This window comes from Taudactylus pleione, unplaced genomic scaffold (assembly GCF_031769625.1).
Source record: "Taudactylus pleione unplaced genomic scaffold, aTauple2 ptg000711l, whole genome shotgun sequence".
Lineage (NCBI taxonomy): Eukaryota > Metazoa > Chordata > Amphibia > Anura > Myobatrachidae > Taudactylus > Taudactylus pleione.
Genome location: NW_028285113.1, coordinates 838,474 through 862,417, shown reverse-complemented (window position 1 = coordinate 862,417; position 23,944 = coordinate 838,474). Strand labels below are relative to the sequence as shown.

At 47.8% G+C, this 23,944-nt stretch overlaps 1 protein-coding gene across 1 annotated transcript in view; it reads left to right on the top strand.

The window, feature by feature from the left end:
* Positions 1-23,944, top strand: part of CCDC82 (coiled-coil domain containing 82) — a 68,491-nt gene that overhangs the window by 18,520 nt on the left and 26,027 nt on the right. The window contains exon 2 of the mRNA XM_088456730.1: positions 835-1,420. Within this exon, the coding sequence (XP_088312856.1) occupies positions 869-1,420 (552 nt within the window). The 5' untranslated portion in view covers positions 835-868. The remainder of the gene's footprint in view (positions 1-834; positions 1,421-23,944) is intronic.

The window sequence follows — 23,944 nt, the reverse complement described above, 5'->3', positions numbered from 1 at the left end:
CCAGCCGATTTTTGCATTCTGCGCATGCGTATGCTTCGCAGTGCGCGAACCAATCCAAGCGATCGGGAAGCGTTAGCTCGCCGCGCATAGACAGCCCGCCTGAATGAGTGACAGGAGAAGCCGTTTGTGGGTGGTGACAGGGGCTGGCAATTAAAAACGGGAGGGGAGGTGCGAACGCAGGCGTGCCTGAGCGTCTCAACGCCGTTTCAGAGGAGTGCATAATTAAGAGGCAGCGTCATAGTACACGTCACTTGGTTGAATATTACACTGAAGTGCTTGCGGTAGGGTACGGTCAGCCGCAAGTGCTGCGTATGGGTCCGATGGTTGTATACACTTCCTGGAGATGACGTGCGCAAGTGGGGTCTGCATACACAAAGCAATCGCACGCCAAGAAATAGAGTGCTAATGCCTTGTCGTGCGATCGCTAGGCCTTGCTGAATTTGCATACGTATCGAGCGAGCGAACGGGTTTGAATCGGGCCCAAAGTCGCTCACAGATATACAAGTTTCGCATAGGAAATTAATCAGTGCAGTCACGTGAAGCGGTTTGTCATATCGGTTTGGAAAAAAGACCCATTTACGGGCAAATAAAGATGTTCGACGCCAGCCGAGTCGCACGTGATCTTGCAGCTCGCTCCCGGCAGGCATCTCGCGCCGCATGGCGTATTGAGGCTAGGTGTATGAGGACACATCTATAAGGTTCAGAAACTTTTGTAACAAGAGTTTGGTTTTCAGTTCGTAACATGAATTTGGTGCATCCTTTAAAATGTATATTCCATGTAGATACACTATGTGCATTAACAAACACAAAAAATCCCCTTGAAATGTTTTTCAGTTGCTGGTATTGTCATCAAGCTCCCTTTGCAAACATGGCGGGCACTTCCAAGGGTTATAACACCAGACAGAAAAGGAAGTCACACGAGTCCATGGAAAAAAGTAGAATTGACTGGAAACGAACCAAAGTAGACGGCGTGTCCCACGTCCTCGACTCGGATGAGCTAAGCACTTCAGAGGAAGACGTTGTGGAGAGCAGCTCCGCCGGGGAGAGCGAGGAGGAACAGTCAGTAAAACGCACACCTTCTGCAGACAGCGGAGAAGATGACGGTCACATTAAAAAGCCCCGACACAAGAGCGCAGCGGCTGCTTTACCTAGCAGTGACAGCAGTGACAGCTCTGACTTCGGTCCGATTGTTAGGAAAGTCAATTGCAAACCATGGCGCGTGATACAGGAAGACGACCAGGAGACGTTTGTGGGAAAAGTAGAGAATCGCTTGAATCCGTACACAGCCCAGAAAGACTCAGTAGATGAAGAGAGTGAGGCACACGACAAGAAACGGAAGAGGTTAGAGAACCTCCAGCAGCTTGCAGAAAAGAGACGGTCCCGATGCCGGACAAGCAGCCGGGAGCCATTGGAGGAAAAGGTATATCCTCTCGCCTATTTTTTATTTTTATTTTTCCTCCCTTAATACCTTGAACAAATATCTTGATTTTTGTTCAAGAGAAAGTAAGTTGGATGTACATTTTGGATGGATTGATAGAAAAAGTCATCTTGTTTTGCATGTTTTTCATTTTCTAGATCTTTATCTTAACATGAACATAATGAAATGTGACGTTTATGTGTGTATGTACAATAGGAGGGGAAACAATTGTGATCCCGGCACTCAGAATGCCAGCGCCGGTTAGGCTACAAGGGGAAGGTTAGGTTTAGGCACTAGGGGGAGGGTTAGGCTTCAGGGGGAGGGTTAGGGTTAGGCTACAGGGCGAGGGCTAGGGTTAGGCTACAGGGCGGGGGTTAGGCTACAGGGGAGGGTTAGGGTTAGGCTACAAGGGGAAGGTTAGGTTTAGGCACTAGGGGGAGGGTTAGGCTTCAGGGTTAGGGTTAGGCTACAGGGCGGGGGTTAGGCTACAGGGGAGGGTTAGGGTTAGGCTACAGGGCGAGAGTTAGGCTACAGGGCGGGGGTTAGGCTACAGGGCGAGGGTTAGGTTTAGGCTGCGGGGGGAGGGTTAGGCACTAGGGGGAGGGTTAGGCACTAGGTGGGTTAGGCTACAGGCGGGGTTAGGTTTAGGCTACAGGGAGGGTTAGGAAACTTACCGACAAATGTCTAGATTCCAGCGTTGGGACTCTGACCGTTGGGGTCCTGATCGCCGCATCCCATAGCCAACCCCAATAGGAGCTGTTAGTTATAATCGAGGTAAGATAAAATGTTGCATGAGTAAAATATATAGTCTTCCCCGCAAAAATAAAAAACACAGAATATTGGAATGTGATACACCGGTTACGTGGTAAAGCATGGGTGGGGTCAAGGGCACGGGTGACCAGTCATAAATATTAATAGGATAACAGGATTTGAGGAGTCTCGATGTGAGAGCCAAGGTTACCCATATTTTGTCAATTTTCACAACTGAATTCAAGATCGGGCTTCGCAAACTTCTGCCCATTTGCTGTCTGTTTGAATTCTCTCTATATTGTAATACTATTCTTTTATAACTCTCCCAAGTATGGCACCTACAGACACTTGGTGGCACCAAATAAATAGAAGTTGATCGCATTCTGTGCTTGCCACATGTAAAGTGTAAGTTTTTCCAGTGCCTCATTAATTGGTATCCGGGGGGCATACAAATGTGCATTGTAAGGTATTTATTTCAGTGAGTCAGTTTTTCAGAGAGTTTATTTACTCATTTGCAGACCTGGAACCTATTATTATTCTCCTGATTAAACTTAATATCTTTCGCCAATTACATTGAATTTTGGGACAAGTCCACCATATGTGTTTGTATCCAGCAAAGCGGAGATGAGTGGGAAACGTGGAGTTTCATGGGCACTAAATAGTAAATACCATGTGCTATAATATAAAGTTTGTACTTATTTTCTCCTATAGCAATATTCACACTCATCCTAAGCACTGCAGGGGTTCAAATGGGGGGGGCTACTTCAAACTCCAGCTGCTTGCTGCCGTTGGGGGGTGGGGCTTAATGACACCACTCGCCGATGGGTTGACACTATTAAGTCCCACCACTCCAGCAAGTACACTGCTCGGAATTAGGAGGGGGGGGGGGGACTGCAGGCATCTAGAGGCTCTGGGTAACTTAGTTTGAAACAACCCCTACACTACAGAAATCAAAATTAAGTCCAGAAAGAATATTCGTGTATATCAAAGGCACAGGGGACCATGTTGCATATAGATTATATACTTGCGACGGATATATTAATACCTAATGTAATGGATTCTGGAATAGAACCGGTATAGTTATCAGATCATTCACTGATATGGGTCCAGTTGTCGATTACGATGAGATGGGGGACATTTAGACAACGGAGGTTTCCAACAAACTTATCAACATCAATACATTTTTTTTAAATCTTTTATTTTTTATTAATTTTAGGAAACGTACCCAAACAAAATATACATTTAGCTAATAATATCATATCAGCAGGCATGAAATATACAACACAAAATATTGGGCCTATGAGATAATACAGACAGAAATAGTGTAAATCAGGGTATATATTAGAAACATATATCATAGCCATCTCAATTTGTGCGGATGATACCGCGTGAACCCATAGGCGCCATCTGAGCCCACACGGCATAGAAGTTATCGAGAATAAGTTATCTAAACAGACATACTGTCTAAACATTATATAATCTACTCGAAATATCCCATCAGACCAATAAGCAGAAAGACAGAAACCCTTCCATGCCTGCCAACACACACAAACTATACAAATATATATAATACCTATCCTCCCAGAAAAACCCAAAACAAACCACCCTTAAACCCCCCACCCTGTTTGACCTAACCCCAATCTAGGTATACCTGGATACCTTTAACCCGTTACTAACTAACCTAATCTGTCTATCTAAATATCTAACTCCCCCCCTACTGAAAATAATAAAACAGGGGCAAAAAACTAGATGGCCCTGAGCTAGTGGAGGCCGACCCCAGCCCACAAGGCCTGAGCAAAAATTCAATCAAAAACAGATCCACCCCCCCTTGACATAAAAATAGGATCAGAAATATAAAAATCACTTATATATCAGGTTTAAACCCTATCACCTCCCAGCCTAAATACGAACAAAATAATATTTAAATATATATATTAATATAAACATATATAAATTGTACAGGATGCATAATAATTGGCAGGGGCATTGGACTTAAGTAACTAAACAGTAGTCATGCCCCGGCTCCCAGATATCTAAAGGAATGAAATTCCTCATCTTATTGAAGCAAAATATGGTACTTTTGTGGCATGAAAAATATAAACACTTATAGAATCAGGATATATATTTGTATATCGGTGCGGAAAATAAAAAATTAAATAGATAAGCAATGAAAAATAAAACAGGTACATTTAAACTAAAAATTACTAATCCGGCCAAGCCTCAGGTTCTGCCAAAATATTAAAAGCAAGAGGAGCTTTGGACCAACCCACCCACCCAAACATATGCAAAAGAGTACATATAATGCTGATATGTTGGAATCAGAATCTTCAGCTTAGCGTATATGGCAAAAAGATGGGCTTCCTGGAGAGGCATCACAGGTACAGAGGGCCCATAAACTGCAAACCCAACGATCTGGGATTTAGTTGCAGTCTCGATGGAGGATATATCCATATATTGTGCCAGAGAGGCCGCATACGATTCAGAATGTTCAAGTATCGGAAAAGAGTCAATCTTGGAAGAAAATGCAACCACTGAGGAGGATAGCTCCAGGAGCTGGTTGGTTGCTAACAAAGTGGGGTCGCCATATTCAGAAAACGAAGGAGAAATTGGAGAAACAGCGAAGTGCCGATCACTGTCAGCAAATGGTATCTGAGACATCCCGCTCCGCAGCTTGATGGTATTGAGGCAGCCATTCACAGAAGCATTGCTTTTCCCCACGTTATGATCACAGGCCACCTTTCCGGCTGTCTGAGAGACAATGTGCGAGAAATCATAATGTGAAAGAACTAACTCAGAATGTAGATTCATCACCCGTGCTACAAGCCTCTCCTCTGATCTGGTAATTGCTGTAATGAGAAGTTCCATGATAGGAAGGCATAGCCGCTTCAGCAGCTGAATGTAAAAAACAATAATCTATTATAACAGGAATTTAGTGTAAATTATGATTTTGTTGTGAGTAAGCTGCAATGTCGGGACTTTCAGCCTGCAGGCCGTTAATAATTCAGGACAGTACTTCTAGATGGTGTCCGAGTCCAGAAACTACGGATTCAAAAAAGTCACCAGCAAACTTTCTACTTCAGGGTCCATAGGGGTCCACAGGGTGACCTTGGGGTATAGCTGGATCCTCGGGCACCACAGAGTTAAAGCTTTTAGCTGCTCCCAGGATGCACTTGGGTCCAACCTCCCCTATACCCCGCCCCCGAGCCACAGGCACCTCAGTTTAAGATGGTGCCCGGCCGGAGTCGGGTCACCCTGCGGGGGGGGGCTGCAGGAGCAGCCCCCTAAAGCTTTTTATTTTAACTTAGTTTAATTTGTACTATAAGTTTTTTCTCTAGAGCAGCAGCGATGGGCTGTCTGTACAGACGCCCACGCTGCCGCTCCTTCTCCCTGCTGGCGCCGCGACGCCAGCACTGAACTGGGGATCGCGGCGGGGGAAGCCAGAGTCTGTACTAGCCGGACTCTGGTTTCCCCCGGGACTGCTGCCGGAAGACGCCGGGGAGATCAAGGTAAGCCGCGCACCGCTGATTAGCGGCGGTGCGCGGGTTCCTTTTAAATGCAGTCCCATGCCCCCGGTCTAGGAGACAGACCGGGGGGCGCTAGCGGTGGCGGCGGGCCTCCCCTCCAGCGGAGGCATACCCCGCCCGACCAGTAGACCACCAGGGTAAATTAAGCGGCAAGCGGGATGCCGGCAACCCGGGGGTTAAATATGCTAGCCAGGGGAGGAAGCCTTCCCTGTCTAGCGGCTCCTCCCCTCAGCTCAGCGCGCCTTTCAGCTAGTAGTCTGGCGTCGCTGAGCTGCAGATACTCGGGCCACTCCTCCTCTGAGGTGTCCAGCGGCCATTTTCTTCAAGTGGCAGGGCAGATCTTCAGGGAGCACGCGGACCGGTCCCCCTGTGTACCTCTCCCCCGACAAGGACAGTGTACACAGCACTATAGCCCTCCCAGACACTGAATCTGGGCAGGTTGATTGTAGTGGAAAGGTGCAGTGAGTATATCTTCCTGCATGGTATGTGACTTTCTCCTTCATCCACTAGGGGACACTGGAGTTCAAGACAGTGGGGTATAGACGGTGGTAGAGCAGAGCCTGGCACTTTAAATAAATTTGGAAGTGTGACTGGCTCCTCCCCCTCTATGCCCCATGAGCCCCAGTTTTTAGAATGTGCCCGAGAGAGCCGGTCGCACATCAGGCTGTCTCCAGCCTTTCTCATATATATCTTTTTTTATTTATTTACAAGCATGAGGACAGGCAGGCTGCTTACTGTGGCAGTCTGCCTGCTACGTGGGAGCCGCCGGGAAGGGCACCACACGGCTACTGCAGTCTGTGTCCGGTGACCCTGAGGAGGGGGCACACACAAATATGGAGTCATCGGACCCCGAGAGGACCCGCCACTGCTGACACCGGCATGTGTCCGGGTTCCTCTCTGCCCCCTCAGCCCAGTATCCCGGCCGCAGCAGTTGTGAGTATGACCACTGCTCCTGATTAGCAGGAGCAGTGGATGTATAACTGGGCTCAGTGACACTGTCACTGTAGGAGGACCCGACTTCCCCTCCCCCCGCACCACCCTCTCCTTGACTTCGGGTCACCAGGTGCTGTACAGAATTCCCGGTCATTACCGGGGCAGCAGGGGCGGAAATGGCGCGTCATGCATACTAGCGGCGCCTTTTATAGTCGGGCTCTCCCTCACTGTGTGCGCACGCGGCTGTCAGCATTAGTAGCGCTTGCCCTCCCGGGGTTTGTAAGGCGGGCAGCCGTGGCTCATAACTTCATAAGCGCACGGACCCAGCTTGAGACACGCCGAAAACAGTTATGGCGCGTCCTGCACAGCGGCGCCATATGTTTCAACCTCCCCCTCATGAGGGGATATGCTGGAGCAGCAGGTACAGCGCCAGTAGCACTACGGCAGCCTGCACAGGATATGCTCTCCTCTCCTGCTTAGCAGGAGAGGTGTTCTTTTAAGAGCCGAGTTTTCACTCGTGAGCGCTCCCCGTGTCCCGACGCTACACACATTGATGTATGCAGCGCGGACCAGCGCCTGCATGAGAGCCCCGCTTCCCTCGTTAGGGTAGTAAAATCAACTCCCTCTTTTATTAAGAGGGGTCCGTCATGCAGCACAGCGCTGACACACTCCCACTCGGGACAGATATTGAAAGCACGGGGCCCGCCGCCAGGTGTAGCTGGCTGAGTCCGGGTCTCCTACCCCTCCCCCCAAAATGGGGAGATGGGTGTTGTAGCTCCTTTCACTGTATCACAGGTAAGTGTCAGGCGGCTGACTGCGCTGTCACTTACTGAAAGCGCTGGAGCTATCATATAGATAGTCGCTTAACAGCGTAGCTGTTAGTCTGCTGAGGCGGTGCTTTAATCTATATGCTCCGGCGTTAGCTACTTCGGGGCATTCGTGTTAGCGCTTCGGCGCCCTCCATAGCAGTATAGCTCATTGCCCCAACATCTGCTGCACTGATGGTTATTGCTGCCCATCCCCCAACCTCGCGCTTGCGGGTGCACTAAGACTCCGCTTTATGCGGTTCTGTTGAGGGGACAGCGTATGGTAACCAGGATTCCAGGCTAGCATGGACATTTTGCGCACACAGCGCGGTATAATCTTCTACCCTAGCGCAGTGTAAGAGGCTTTCCCTTCACTTCTGCAACACATGTATATGTAAGTGTTGTGTGTGTGTATGTAGATGTATATGTAATCCTATATAGGGTGTATAGGCAGTCAGCAAGAGGAAATAGGCCGTGAATCAGTATAAATGACGTTTAAGCGCCTACTGTCCCGCTGCAAAGAGGTCTTGATATATATAGATTATATATATATATGGCTGGCACAGTGACGTGTGCCCTTAAGTCCCGCATGTCTCCTGGGGTTGTAGTGTGTGTATATATATATATATATATATCTATATCGGGTAGTCTAGTGGAGAGGTGTGTGTTGTTGGACAAGCCTTATTCCAGAAAGGTTAATTAGCACTCTGTGCAAGGATGGCAAGCGTTCCAGTGCACACTTCAGCAGTACTCCCCATTGGGTTGGTTTTCAACCCAGTGTTGACTGAGGGGGCAGGCCTTGGGTCTGGTCCTCCCGAATCATCCATATCAGGAACGGGAATCCCAGACTGGGCTTACCATCCCTGTGGCCCAGCATTAGAGGCTGGGATGCCCACTTCTCTAAGTGACAGGCCTTATCTCCTGTTTAGATGGGGGTAGTGCGCTGTGGATTTCCCCAAGGGACAGGTCTCCCTTTTAATATGTTGGGAGGACTCTGTTAGTACACAGCTCACTTTTCAGGGGCAGTAATCCCTTTAGTAGGTAGATTGTTAATCTTCTGCACACAAATATAGCTCAACTAAGAAGATGAGCACACGAGTAACCGCAGGTTTCCATGAGATACCAGTCTGGGACAGCACGCTGCTACAATATCCTGCCCCTTACACCGTAACAGAATGACGGCCACACGCGACACTTGAGCAGTCTCCCTGCATTGAGGTAAGCCACATATATTTATCCTAAGCCTTGCTATAGAACATACACATGCTGGAGTTAGTCCTGTGGGCTCAGTTCCTTCCTTCCATGGCTCTAACTATTGCTCATGTTCTAATTTTACATATTATCGTTACCTACCAATCTTGTATGTAGGTACGCATATGGATGTGTGGAGAGGTGTGTGTTGTGTGTGTATGTATGTGTGTATATATATATATGTATATACATACATACATACAATCTATATCGCTTCCTATCCTTACCATAAAGGCAGAGGTAGGATCTGTTATCAGTTTTATGTCTGGTACCTAGCATATTTAAAAGAAAGATTCTGCGATCAGAGAATGGTCTCTCCTGATGCGGTAGTTGGTACGATAACTCCGCTTTACACTTCTCTCCCTGGGGTTTTGTATGTGGGTGTATGTGTGTATGTGTGTGTGTATATATATATATATATACATACACCTATATTTCCTAGGATTACCTAAAGCTGTCGGCTTATCCATGTCTGTGTGTGTGTATATGTATATATATTAAATGGTGGCTCTATAGACTAGAGTCATGTTCTGCAGCTTACATAGTGATAGACAATTCCCTAAAGCATTGCTTCTATTATGAACCCTATACATTACTGGGGCCTTCTTGTATGTATATATGTATAGAGATATGTACTTACATCCTCCTGGGGTTGTAGTTCTGTTTTGGTCAGTCCCTATCTATGGCGCCCCCCTTTAGGGGGCTCCATGATTAGTACAACTTTGCACTTGGTAGCAAACTTATAAGACACTGAGTATGAAGGACATATATATATATAGATATATATAGATATAGATAGATAGCATGCTGATCGTCCGGTGCAGGAATCTGACAAGTAAACTTGCTGTGTTGGCACCACTCCTCCTTTCAAAGAGATGGCCTTCTCATGCAACTATGTTTGTTTGTATGTACATGTGTATGTGTGTGTGTGTATATATACTGATCTATTCCCATCCCTGGTATGGATGTTTTCTAATAGGCAAAACCTGGGGTTTAAGCCTATTTGGAGTTATCACCAGAGATATATTCCTTCTTTTCTTGGGATAACTAACGCACTCTGTCTATGTACATGTGCCTTTCTCGGTATAGATTCCGGTACTCCATATTATTATTTTGTCGCATATTTTAATAAAATGAGTCTCTAAAGGGCCCTTAGGTACATTCTATCTGTACATAGAGAATCCAGGTTCTATTCCGTCCTCAGGGCTGAAGGCCTAGGGCCACCCACCGATATAGCCAGGGTCAGGCCTGGGTTGTATTAGATTGGTGGGCGTAATACGCACTTCTCCATTATAAGTGTTAATGTACTGATACTTACACTAGCATACCGTTTTGTGGTATATGTATAAATTCTATAATGGATACACATCCCTGATATAACAAGCTCAAGTATAGAGAGTCCTGTTGTATTACCTTCCTGTCTCCACTAACATTTTGCTAGATTATACAGTGTTTTCTACTGCAACATCTCCAGACTGAAGTCCGTGCTGTGGAGCATCGGGTCTTAGCCCACTGAAGCTACTCCCTATACCTGACAGGGCAGGTTGCTGGGAGATGGAAAAGGTCAGTGACATTCTACATAGCGTCCAGAGGGTTTCTGGATGCTCACAGGTAAGCGGGCTTTCCCCACTAATGCCAAACCTGACATTGCATAAGTTATTCTCTCTTATACACCCTAGCTGCGTTCCTAGCAGCCATCCGCTCTTTAAATCAGTTGGCTGTACACTTTAGAGCTTCCCTGGTGCATAGTTTCAACATAAGATTAGTGACAATGTTCTATTGGAACTAGTGCACATCTTTACATTAAAGTGTGACAGTTTTTATGTCCTACGCAGGGGGCCTGGTGGATTTTCTATTCAGTATTGTTGATGTTTTCATCACATTGACAGGTACCTGATTGGTACCTTCAGGGTTGTCCTAGTACTCTAGCCTTGCAGTATGGAATGCTTACCTATTTTGGTAGCTCTCCCTGGGTGGCTGTTGCAGCTGTGCTCTTTAACTACTAGGGTATGTTCAGGCCAGCAGTTTGACTACGCTCTTCCATCATGTTGGGAGTTGTCTGTTGTTTTGGAGTTTGTGGCTGTGATTTTCTTTTCAGCCACAGGTGTTCGGTCGTGGTTTTCTACTCTGTTTTCGGAATGGGCTGTTCTGTTGTCTGACCCTCTGAAAGGTATTGTAATCTCAATCCTCTCGAAGCTGCCTCGGCCTCACTCCCAGTGTGATCGTAACTCGTTGGAGATTTCTATGGTCTCTTCCTTCCGCTGGTTTACAACTTGTAGTAGTCGGACCTCCAGGCTGGTTCGTGGTGACTGTTCGGCCTTGATTTTTACCTCTCTGCATACTCTTTGTTAGGAGTCTGTGGACAGGATCAACTTTGTTTCTGTAGATTGGTATCGTTATAGTATCTTTATGATTATGTCCAACAGTGCTGGTATTCTGTTATCTGCGACTGTTGCAGCTTCCCGTTTCCGAATCTGGTACAGTTTTCTCGAGTTTGTTCTCGGGTTACTGCCCTTCTCATATGGATTCAGGTTGGAGTTCTCTGCTCCCAACAGTCCGGCTTGGTCTGTTTTGTAGCTGAGTTTACAGCATTTTGATGCTTCTCCTCTGAGGGTGTTTTCTCGCTAGACGCTTATTCCATTCTATTTACGCTGTAAGTTGTGGAATTTCTGTGTCTGTTCCACAAGGAGTTCTGATTGCCTCCTGGCTCACGACATTTGATCCTCAGCTCTTGTCTTCCGTTGAACCTCAGGTTTTTGGCGGTCCCTGTTTCAGTTGGCCTAGGGGTCAGCATGTTCTCTGCGCTTCCCACCCGGGAGGTTGGCTTTGGGACGTCCCCACTGTCTTGAACTCCAGTGTCCCCTAGTGGATGAAGGAGAAAACAGGATTTTGGTACTTACCGATAAATCCCTTCCTCCGATTCCACAGGGGACACTGGACGCCCGCCCAGCGCTGCGTACCTGCCAGTTGTTTGGTTCCTTCTATGGTTGTGTGACTGCATGATTCCCTGCAGTGGTTTCCTTTGTTCTCCTTCGTTCGGTCTTGTTCCGTTCTGTGGTCTTCTCCTTCTCCTCGTTTTCCTGTTGTCCTCCGTCTCCTCTCGGGCTCAGTTCTTAAACTGGGGCTGATGGGGCATAGAGGGGGAGGAGCCAGTCACACTTCCAAATTTATTTAAAGTGCCAGGCTCTGCTCTACCACCGTCTATACCCCACTGTCTTGAACTCCAGTGTCCCCTGTGGAATCGGAGAAAGGGATTTATCGGTAAGTACCAAAATCCTGTTTTTGCTAGTGCTGCCTGTCTGTGTCTTTTTTCTACTTACTGTCAGCCTATACCTATCCCTTTCCTTCTCCTACAAGCCCTACAGGTGTGCGGGGGAAGGGTGTTTCTACAGACCTCACCTATATAAATCACATATTTGTGAGGTCCGTCACATACAGTTGTGTGCTACACAGTACCATATTGTGGGCTGTTGTTCAGCACACTGGTGAGTGCGCACGTTTTCTTCCTAAGTCATGTCTGAGGAGGAGATTGAGCACTCCGGGGCTCCGGTATTGTTCTCCTGCAGGCGCTGTTCTGCAGGAGTGGATAGGGAGGATTTGTCACAGGACGGCCTGTGCGGACGGTGCCAGTCGCTCCCTGGTATGTCTAAACCTCCCATGTCGCAGGAGCCACCATGGGCGATGTTTTCCCAGGTGCTGGTGTCCATCGCGGACCGTCTGTCGGTCCCGACTGCCGCCCCTACTAGGGCGTTGCCCCAGCCTGCCATCCCCCATTCCCCGGGTGTCCCACAATTATTGCAGACTCCCCTGGGGTCTCAGCCTGTTGGTCCCTATGCGGGGTTGCCAATGTATATTCAGTCCACCCCTGTGGCACAGCAGGCTGTGGTGCCGTTTCAGGCTCCTGTGGCAGCTCCTCCACCGTGGGTGGATGCGCTTTCCCACACTGTCCAAGATTTGGCGGCAGCATCTTCGGCTTTTCAGTTGATGTTGCGCAGTGACGTGCCCTCCAGGGCACGCGCAGGCTGCGCATCTTTCGGATTCTGAGGGGTCCTCGGATGATGGTGAGGTGCAGGATGACTCAGCCTCAGATGCCTCAGTCCAGGAGGTAGACACTAAGTCTTCCATCAATGTGCGGGCTCTGGTTAAGGCGGTGCGGGCCATTCTTCTGATTGAGGATGAGGCACCCGCTCCCAAGTCGAGGTATCCTAGTTTTAAAAAAGCTAAGGTTACTTCTGCAGCGTTCCCCTTGTCTGATCAGTTGACTGATCACATGGCGGTGGCCTGGCAGACACCCAGTAAGCATTCCCTGCCACAGAAACGCTTGGCGCCCAATTATCCATTCCCGGAAGCGCATTGTAAGAAATGGGAAACTCCGCCTGCGGTCGATTCCCATGTAACACGCCTCATCAGGAGTGCTACTTTGCAATTGCCGTCTATATCCTCGCTGAAGGATCCTACGGACAGGAAGGTGGAGACTTGTCTAAAGTCTATTTATTCTCTCTCAGGGGCTGTAGCCCGGCCGTCCATGGCCATTTCCTGGGTGGCCAAGGCCATTGAGGGGTGGGCCAACGCCTTGGAGGACACGTTTACGGATGAAGCTCCGGACGTCCAGAGGGCGTTGTTAGGACAGATGAGAGATGCCGCCTCCTACATTGGAGAAGCATCGTTGGATGCTAGCCTGTTGACCTCTAGGGTTTCGGCGGCAGCAGTGTCTGCTCGTAGATCCTTGTGGTTGCGGTCTTGGAGAGCAGACGCGGATTCAAAGAAAGGCTTGGAGGCCTTACCTTTTAATGGAGAATTACTATTTGGTCCGGACCTGGACAAAATAGTGGATACCCTGGCAAAATCCAAGTCAGCCTTCCTCCCTTCAGCTACTACACCTGCTAAGGTCCGGAGCTCGGCCTTTCGTTCCTTTCGGGTTCAGGGCAAGGCAAAGGGTCAGTCCTTCCCGAGGCCTCAAAGCCAAAGCCTCAAAGCCAAAGAAGCAAGCCTGGAGTGCTAGGCGCCCTTCTTCCAAGCAAGAAGATAAGCCTTCTGCGTGATGGAACGGGCCTCCCTCTGCTGGCACAATACCACCACGGATGCCTGGGTGCGAGAAGTGGTCTCCCAGGGGTACGCCCTGTCTTTTCGGCACAGGCCGCCTTGCCAGTTTTTTTGCACAAGTCCTTCTCAGGACCAAACCAAGGCCTTGCAGTTTCAGGAAGCCATAGAGGCCTTGCTGACGGCGGGGGGTGTCATTATACCCGTACCACAGTCTCAACGTGGGATGGGGTATTACTCTACGCTGTTTCTGGTGCAGAAACCCAATGGCTCTCATCGCCCCATCCTCAATTTGAAGTCCCTGAACAGGTTTCTCAGGGTTCCCAAATTCAGGATGGAGACTTTGCGTTCCATCATTCTGGCGATGGAACCGGGGGACTATATGGTCTCCCTGGATATCCAGGACGCCTACCTCCATGTGCCTATAGCAACATCGCACCAACGGTTTCTGCGGTTTGCTATTCTCCACAACCACTACCAATTCAGGGCTCTACCCTTTGGTCTCTCCACGGCACCGAGGGTATTTACCAAGGTGATGGCGGTCATGGCGGCTCACCTTCGGAACCAGGGAATACGGTTGCTACCGTATCTAGACGACCTCCTCTTGCTGGCAAGCTCCCCGGAGGTACTGATCCAACATCTCCACCTGACGGTCGCTTGTCTACAGGCGCACGGCTGGTTGATCAACTGGAAGAAGTCCTCCCTCATCCCATCACAGCGGATGGTTCATTTGGGGGCCCTGCTGGACTCTCGTCAGCAACGGATTTTTCTGACTCCAGAGAAGGTCTCCTCCTTACAGCTGCGGATTCACAGTTGTCTGAGCAGTGGCAGAGTGTCGGTGCACTCAGCGATGAGAGTTTTGGGGTCCATGGTATCGGCATTCGACATGGTGGAGTTTGCCCAGTTCCATTCCAGGCCCCTGCAGGGGCTGATTCTTTCGGAATGGAACGGATTGCCACACAGGATCCGCTCTCAGACGCTGGTGTTGTCCTCGGAGGTACGTGCCTGTCCCTAGCCTGGTGGCTGCAGACGGCTCATCTCCTAGAGGGGCGCCCCTTTTGGATCCCGGAATGGGTTCTGCTCACGACAGATGCCAGTCTCCAGGGTTGGGGGGCGGTGACAGGCTCCTTGTCACTTCAGGGTCGTTGGTCGGCGGAGGAAGCGATTCTTCCCATCAACATCCTGGAACTGCGGGCAGTATACAGAGCCCTGCAGTCGTCCGGCACCGCTCTTCACGGAAGGGCCGTTCAGGTGCAGTCAGACAACGCCACCACGGTGGCGTACATTAATCACCAGGGAGGGACTCGCAGTCGAGCTGCGATGTCGGAGGTGTCCCGCGTCCTGGCTTGGGCGGAGCGCTATCTTCCAGCTCTCTCGGCAGTTTTCATCCCAGGAGTCCTCAATTGGGAGGCAGACTTCCTCAGCCGTTACGACGTGCATCCCGGGGAATGGTCGCTTCATCCAGAGGTATTCCAACTACTCGTGGACAAGTGGGGGCTGCCAGAGCTGGACCTGATGGCGTCCCGTCACAATCACAAGCTGCCTGTGTACGGGTCAAGGACAAGGGACGCAGGCGCAAGTCTGATAGACGCGCTGTCGGTGAAATGGCTGTTTCAACTGGCTTACTTGTTCCCTCCGATATCTCTGCTGCCTCGGGTCCTGCGCAAGTTCAAACAGGACGGAGGCACACTTATCCTGGTGGCCCCAGCGTGGCCCAGAAGGCCGTGGTACTCCGATCTGCGGAGCTTGTCCATCGACGCTCCGTACCTCCTACCTCAACGGCGGGACCTGTTGTCTCAGGGGCCCTGTCTTCCCCCGGATCTGGGTCGACTATCTTTGACGGTGTGGCTCTTGAGACAGCCGTCCTGAGGTCTCGGGGCTTTTCTAGCTCCGTTATTACCACCATGCTGAGGGCGCGCAAGCCTGCTTCCGCGAGGATCTATCACAGAGTGTGGCACACTTACTTTCAGTGGTGCGAGGCCAGAAACTATGATCCCCAGGTTTTCCGGGTTTCGCGTATTCTGGCTTTCCTTCAGTCAGATTTGGACTTAGGATTACGTCTTTCTTCGCTGAAGGAGCACGTGTCTGCTCTGTCGGTGTGGTTCCAGCGCAGGATCGCTGCTATGCTGGACGTACACACCTTTTTCCAGGGAGTTTTGAGAATCTAGCCTCCCTTTGTGCCACCTGTGGCCCCGTGGGATTTGGCGGTGGTTCTTCGGGCCTTACAGGGTCCGCCTTTTGAGCCCTTGGAGTCAGTGGAGCTCAAGTGGCTAACTTTTAAAACTGTTTTCCTCTTGGCAATTGCTTCTGCCAGGAGGGTTTCAGATTTGGGGGCGCTTTCTTGTCGTCCCCCTTTTCTGATTTTTCATCAGGACAGAGCGGTGCTTCGCACTCGTCCTGATTTCCTGCCTAAGGTGGTTTCCAGGTTCCACATTAATCAGGAAATTGTTGTACCAGACTTTCAGTCGCCTGATCTTTCGGCTGGGGAGACTTCATTAGACGTTGTCCGTGCACTCCAGGTTTATGTGGACCGGGCTAGTTCTGTGAGGAAGTCGGATTCTTTGTTTATCCTCTTTGGTTTTCACAAGAGGGGTTGGCCTGCCAACAAACAGACTCTAGCCCGTTGGCTTCGTTCTGTTATTATTGAGGCTTATATGCAGGAGGGTTTACCTGTGCCAGCCTCTGTTAAGGCTCATTCCACTCGGTCTGTGGGCCCTTCTTGGGCTGCTAGCCGTGGCACCTCTGCTGTTCAGCTCTGTAAGGCGGCCACCTGGTCTTCCATTCAGACCTTTTTGAGGTTCTATGCGTTTGACACCTTTGCCTCTCAGGATGCATCCTTTGGGCGCCGGGTTCTCCTATCAGCACAGGAGCGTCCCCGCCCTTAGTTGGACTGCTTTGGGACATCCCCAAGGTCACCCTGTGGACCCCTATGGACCCTGAAGTAGAAAACAAGAGATATGGTAAGAACTTACCTTTGTTATCTCTGTTTCTACAAAGTCCATAGGGTCCACAGGGCACCCGCCCTGACGCACCTGGCTTCATATGGGCTCTGTGACTGGTCACCGGTTTTCCGTCTCCCATTTCTGTGAGTATGGTTCTTGTGTGTTCCAGTCTTCCTTCTCTCTGTTTCGTCTCCTCCTCCGGCCTGGGCTGCTTACCAACTGAGGTGCCTGTGGCTCGGGGGCGGGGTATAGGGGAGGTTGGACCCAAGTGCATCCTGGGAGCAGCTAAAAGCTTTAACTCCGTGGTGCCCGAGGATCCAGGATCCAGCTATACCCCAAGGTCACCCTGTGGACCCTATGGACTTCGTAGAAACAGAGATAACAAAGGTAAGTTCTTACCATATCTCTTGTTTTACACAGCGAGAGGATGATCATCCGCCTCCCCAGCAACCCATATCACTGACCAGCAAAAATATACTCCCATCAGAGGAAGCAGGAGCAGCAGGGAACACTGAGGCCAATCACAAGATGGTGGCCGGGCCCGTGAATCGCGGATCCACAGGAGCCTTCAGAGACCTCTGAGTGACCAGAGCAGGGTCCTCCACCTTCCTACCTGTCCAGGACACCGACCGGGATGAGAATAAACTCAACACCTAAGCCAGGAGCTGCAGCAGTCGCCGGAGAAAAGTCCAAGATGGCGCCCGCGGTGATGAGACGCTGCAGAGGGAGACAAACTTTGCCCACAACACAGCCACCAGAGGGAACAGATCATCCAAGAGGCTCCAGGAGCGTGGAGAGGTAAGTAACCAACAATGCACCGAAGTAGGAGTCTGGTCAGAGGGTACAGGATACTAATGCCGGATATTTAGGCCCAGGAGCTGCAAAGTCAGCCTCCTTCTCCTAGCTCGTCCAGGCCACGCCCCTCAACATCAATACATTTTAAGAGGCAATTAGAATCTTGGTGGGATGAGTTTGAGGAAAATAATGAACAAAGTAAAAAAGATGATATCCTGAGTTTCTGGCAGGCTTCGAAAGCAGTGTTGAGGGGCCGAATAATACATTATGTAGCTAAGAGACGAAAGGAAATGACGTATTTATATAAACAGACTCCAATAACGTTATCAGAGTCCTTTGAAAATTATAAAAAAAAAACCCTCTACCTTTTCTCGTAAGATATATAATGAATGTAAAGTGCACTTTGAAGAAATAATAAACCAAATGGGAGAAAGATATACGTTTAGGAATAGGTATAAATTTCATTTATCTGGGAATAAATCGCGTAGATTATTGTCCAATTTGTTGAAAGAATCAAAATCTGGAAGTAATATCTCCAAAATTATGCAAATCAGATGGATTTTATACAAAGGACAGTAAAGAGATAGTGGAGGTATTTAGGCTATTTTATGAGGAGATCTATACGCAGATAGGGGATGGGGGAAGCCAAAGAATCCTTTTGGGAGAAGGTAAGATTACCTAGGGTGGATGAGGAAGAAGCAAGACCGTTATACGCCCCAATATAAAATATATAGAAGTTAAGGAAGCGATAGCGAGGTTAGAATGACTAATATCACCAGGACCGGACGGTATGTGTCAGGGGAATACTATAAAATCTTAGGGCCAAAAATAGATACAGGTAAAATACCTAAATATTTTAATGATGAAAAGATAAAAATTCTCCCTAAAGCGGGTACAGACTTGGAAATCCCAGGGTCATATAGGCCGATCTCGTTGTTAAACGTAGATTACAAAATAATGACTAAAATTCTAACAGAGAGGATAAAACAACTACTCCCAAATATTATTATGAAAGATCAAACAGGGTTTATAACGGGGAGGCACTCAGTAAGTAACCTGAGGAAGATAATGGCAGCGGGTCAGTGGATACTTGACAAGAAAGTGAAGGAACCGCAACTGATTCTTATGGATGACGTGAAAAAATCCTTTTATTGAACATCTATTTGAAACAATGGGGAAATTTGGGTTCCCGGAGGAATTCATTAAAATATTAAAAACAATATATAATGTACCTATATCTAGAATAACATGCAATGGATATGTGTCAGAAAATATATAAATACATACAGAGGGACAAGGCAAGGATGCCCATTGTCACCAGTGCTATTCGCCATAGCGATTGAACCTTTCGCTGAGGCACTTCGTATGGAAAAAAAAGTGCAAGGGATAAGAATTCAACAGATAGAGTTAAAGGTATCATTATTCGCAGACGATTTGATATTATTTGTCTCCAACCCAAAGTGCTCAATGCTCGCAATCTTGGGAATCATAGGGCAATTTGGACAATTTTCAGGATTTAAGATTAAATCCTCAAAATCGGAAATTCTTCCATTAAATACGGGTATCTTAGATCAAGAAACTAGGAAAACATTATCTAAATTCCAGGGGGTTTCTAACTAAAATAAAATATTTGGGGAGCTATGTGAAATACCCATTAAGAGACTCATATATATATATATATATATATATATAAAGGCCAACTAGATCCCATTAATAAGGAAGATAGAAGATCAGATGAATTGTTGGAAATCCCTTTGCATTGTCCGTTACGGGACGAGTAGCGTTAGTAAAAAGTGTATTATTCCCAAAACTATCATATCTAATTCAAATTCTCCCAATCTGTTTTAACAAGGAAAGATATTAAGATGTGTACGAATGCCTTTTCAAGGTTTATATGGAGGGGGGAAAAAAACACTTATATCTATGGCAAAGATGAGGTTAAAATGACAGGAAGGGGGGTTGGCGGTCCCGAATGTATTGGCATTTACTAGAGCAGTCCACTGGCGGTATATAATGGACTGGATTCTGGATAAATCAATATATATGAACTTAGAACAAGGAACAAGCATTGGTGAGTCCATACACACTCAACGCATTAATACACTCCCCAAGAAAGTTACTGTGACTCAAAAATGTTTGGGAACCACTGACCTAAGCAATATAAATCAAATATAATATTTCAAAGTACATACTCAGTATGGTGAGCAGTGAATAAGGTGCTACAAGGGAACCCAGAATTTTCAAAATTTACAGAGATAAAAGGAAATCCAAATTTTATACCAGCATTAGAGAATAAAAACTTTGAACAATGGAGGGACAAAGGAATTGCAAAGGTTAGAGTTGTTTTTGACCCAGGAGGGGTATTGTACTCTTTCCAAGGGGGGAGTGGAGTATACCAAACAAGGCCCATTCTGGCGTAAAAGGGACATAATTGACCAAACTAGCAATAGAATAGGCACGTATTTGAAGCCAAAAACCACGAATAATGGGGCATGCCCAAAGGCAATGATACAGATCTGCTGATTGAGCTCCACATTTATAACAATTCGAATTTGGCGAGGTTCCTATGAAGAAGCTCCTATGGGGAGATAAATAAGCTCTATGTAGGATATTTAGAAACATCAGTGTGTAGGCTTTGTCATGGGATCAAATAAAGTAATCTGTTGTTAAATGAGGAAATCGGGAGAGCCAAGATCATTATCGGGTACAAATACGGGACGTAGAAGGGTGTAAATTATGGAAATGGCATTTGTTGTCCGAGATTGAGTTTATATGAGGGTATCCAGTGAGTTGTTCCAATTCAAGGCTGGAAAAACTTGCACAATTGAGCTAATATAGTGTTGTGCTTGCAAAAATGCAAGAGGGTATGGTACCAATGTGGGATAACTCTCCCTAGCCTCCTGGAACGTGAGGGGCCTCTTGGTGGATTTATTAACAAGTGTCCCTACATCACCCACCCCATGAGCACGCCACATGTTAAGCGGATACGAGGCCCTACCGTTTTGACAGTTCGGGTTGGAAAGAAAGGGGAGGTACAAAGACTTATGCGCATTCAGTCCAAATTTGTGCCGAAGAATGTGCCATGTTTTTTTAGTCTGCCAAAGCAATGGGTTATCCGGCAACACCAGGGGGACGACTTCCTGATTGTGAGTGTGAAGAAAGCTAATAAGATCGCCACCCTTTGGAAATTCCCTTTCAAGGGAAGTATTAGCATGTAGGTCTCGGCTGCACAGCCACTCCTCAACATATCTGAAGTGAGCAGCGTAAGAATACAATTGTGCACTGGGAAAATTAATTCCCCCGCAAGACCTGAGTTGTTGCAATTTATTGAGGCCAATACATGGGCGCTTGCCGTTCCAGATGAATTTCCTAAAAATATAATTAACCAATTGTGCATCTTTATTAGAAGACAGGAAGGGAAGAACTTAAATAAGGTACATTAGTTAATGGAACAATATCATTTTAATCCAGTTGGCCCTAAGTAAAATAATAGTAAATTCTTCCAACCCTCCAGCTCCATTGAAACAGATCGGATTACTGAAGAAAAATTTAGATCGTAGAGAAGATGGGGATCACTTGAAATCTGGACACCTAAATACATGAAACTGTGCTTAGCCTACTTAACTGTGATGTTGGAGACAAAAAGAGGTACGAGAAGAGGGCTGACCCAGACGAAGCTCCACCGACTTAGTGATAGTGACCAAAAAACCTGATATGGAGCCAAAGTCAGCTAAAGCAGCAAAGATACGGTCAAGGGACACCGAGGGAGATTTTCTTTTTCTGTTGAGAGACTTAGTCCATAATATGTCCCCTCATTGTAGCTTTAGAGGCACCCCAAAATGTAGCAGTCCTATCCCAGAAATCAATGTTCTCCTCAGAGTAGGTCATCCAACAATGAATGAGAAAGTTACGGAAGTCACCTGAAGTGTAAAGATCAGACTGAAAGCGCCATGGACGAAATCCCCCTGTAAGAGCGGGCTTAGTGAGAGTAAGGGAGACCGGAGCGTGGTCGGAGATGACAATATTGTGTACGTCAGTCTAATGTGTGTGTGTGTGAGAGACCAATGCATCCCCTATTGGAAAAGCATCAATGCGTGACCAGGAACTGTGCACCACAGAGTAAAAAGTAAAAGAGCGATCAGAGGCATTGAGAGGGCGCCAGATATCTGTAAGCTAATGGGTAGTTTTTAGAAATTGCATCTGTCTATATAAAGGCATGGTAGGATGCCTAGAGGGAGGTGGTTTGTCTATAAAATGGTTATCTACTGAATTAAAGTTACCCACAACGATCAGGAAGCCATTTTGTCGCTGAGCCAGAATTTGCGTGATGGCATGTAGAAACTCAGAGGCGGACACAATTGGTGCGTATAAGTTAACTAGAGTGTAATTCGTACCCCAAATTGTTGCATCTAATATTAAAAAGCGCCCTTTCGGGTCAGAAACAGTGGCAGTAATAGTATATTGAACATCTTTATGAAATAGAATGGAGACTCCCCCAGGGGGGCCCGTAGTGTGAAATCACCTCCCACTTTCCAGTTAGTTTCTTGTAGGAGTATAACCTCAGGGCGGAACATACGCAAATGGGTCACTACACACTTTCTTTTGACAGGGGAGTTCAGGCTCCCCACCTTCCAGGAAATCAGTTTAAAATGGGTTGAGGCAGTGGAGATAGGGACAGTATTGGGGCTTGTTAACATTCAGCCTATACCCAACTTAGCGAAATTTGAAAACAAGCAGGAAAACCATAAATAAATGACCCTTCCGTCCCAGCCTGCGGAAGAGGTTGACAAGTCGCAGCAAAGAAAAAGAAACCAGGGGGGATGAGGGGGGAGAAGGCGAGCATCACCAGTACATATGCAATGGACACACAAAAACTTCAGAACATTTTTTTTAAATTTTTCCAATACCAAACAAATTTAGAGTGAGTATCATGTTTAGTGAATAAACACCCAAAAATAAACAAACATAGAGAATCATGTTTAATAAAAGAATAAGGGCAACCTTAACGTTGAGGAGACCCAGCTAAATTGAGGACACGGGTGAAGTGTGTTCTGGCAATAAAGGGTTTGGCCATTGTCTTGCACCGTAGCTTGGCAGGATACATATTATTGTTATGGAGCAATTTACTGTGGAATGTAGTCAGGAAGCCGGCGGTCGAAATGCCGACCGCCGGCTTCCCGACAGTGAAAGCCCGGTATGGGACTAATGATAGGCGTCTAAATACCGACACCTATCATTAGCTCCACGCCAAAATCTCGACACCCAGCATACCGAACGTAGTTAAGTAGGGCGTCGGGAGGGTTAGGTTCAGGGACTCCCGGGGGGACTTAGGGTTAGGAACCCCACCGGGAGGGTTAGCGTTAGGCTAGGGAAAGAGGGGGTTAGGATCAGGCACCACCAGGGGGAGGTAAGGGTTAGGCACCCTCCCGGGTGGGTTAGGTTTAGGGTGCGGGGAGGGGGGGTTAGGTTTAGGCACCCCTAAGGGAAGGTTAGGGGAGGAGAGAGGAGGGTTAGGGTATTTACTTACCTTAGTCGGGATCTTCTTCTGCCGGACTTCCGGCGTCGGGATTTCATCCACCAGGGCTTAGGTTCGACGGTAATACATACCGATTCCATTTATTCCATACATCAGCAAATTATTTTCGCTTTTGCGAAACAAATGTTGAAAAATCCTGGAAGATCAAAATACAAAACCTTCAACCTCCAATTGTTGAACCCTATGATAGGCACTCAGCAAAATTCCTTGACTATCGCATGAAAGGAAATTCTATCACAGGACGGGGTCTGGTAGCAGAATTATGTCTATCAGGGCCGAAGCGATGAGTTCGCTCAATATGTGGTAAAGAGGAGTTACCCATAATCTGCTATTCTCTAGGGAGGACAGTCATAAGGAGTTCAATAAGTTGGGGTCCCTTAACAGCTTCAGGGATTCTCTAGGTCGTCAACCTTGGTCTGGAGAGGCTGTATAGAGTTGCCCTGGGAGTTCTGCTAGCTGTTGTAAGGAATTAGGGCCTGATTCAGACCCGCACGCGAGCGCATAACGCTCGCAAGTGGGTCGATGGTGTGCGCGAACCCTCGCTCCGGGGCTCGCTACAAGACGGGCTGGCTGTCGATGTTGATCGCCAGCTCGTCCCGTTTTGTAGGCGGGGAGGGGGGGGTGGCTGCACAAACTGAGGCGTTCTCGTAGGAACGCCTGCTGTTTGTGAGCGGCCCTGTCAGTAGTGGACTTCCAGCTCTATTAGAGCAGGAAGTCCAGTCGGGCTTGCGAGACCTGAGACCCTATCACAGGGTCTCCTCGCAAGCCCGATTGGTCGCGATAATCGTGACCATCGCCAGGCCGCACGCACACGCTGTGGGCGGTCACCCACAGCTGTACGAGCAGCCTGAAGGCAGGTCAAAGAAAAAAAATAGGGACGCCCTGATTCAGAGCGAGCGTACGCAAATAGTGTGCGATTCTGAATCAGGTCCTTCGTGCGATCCTCAGAA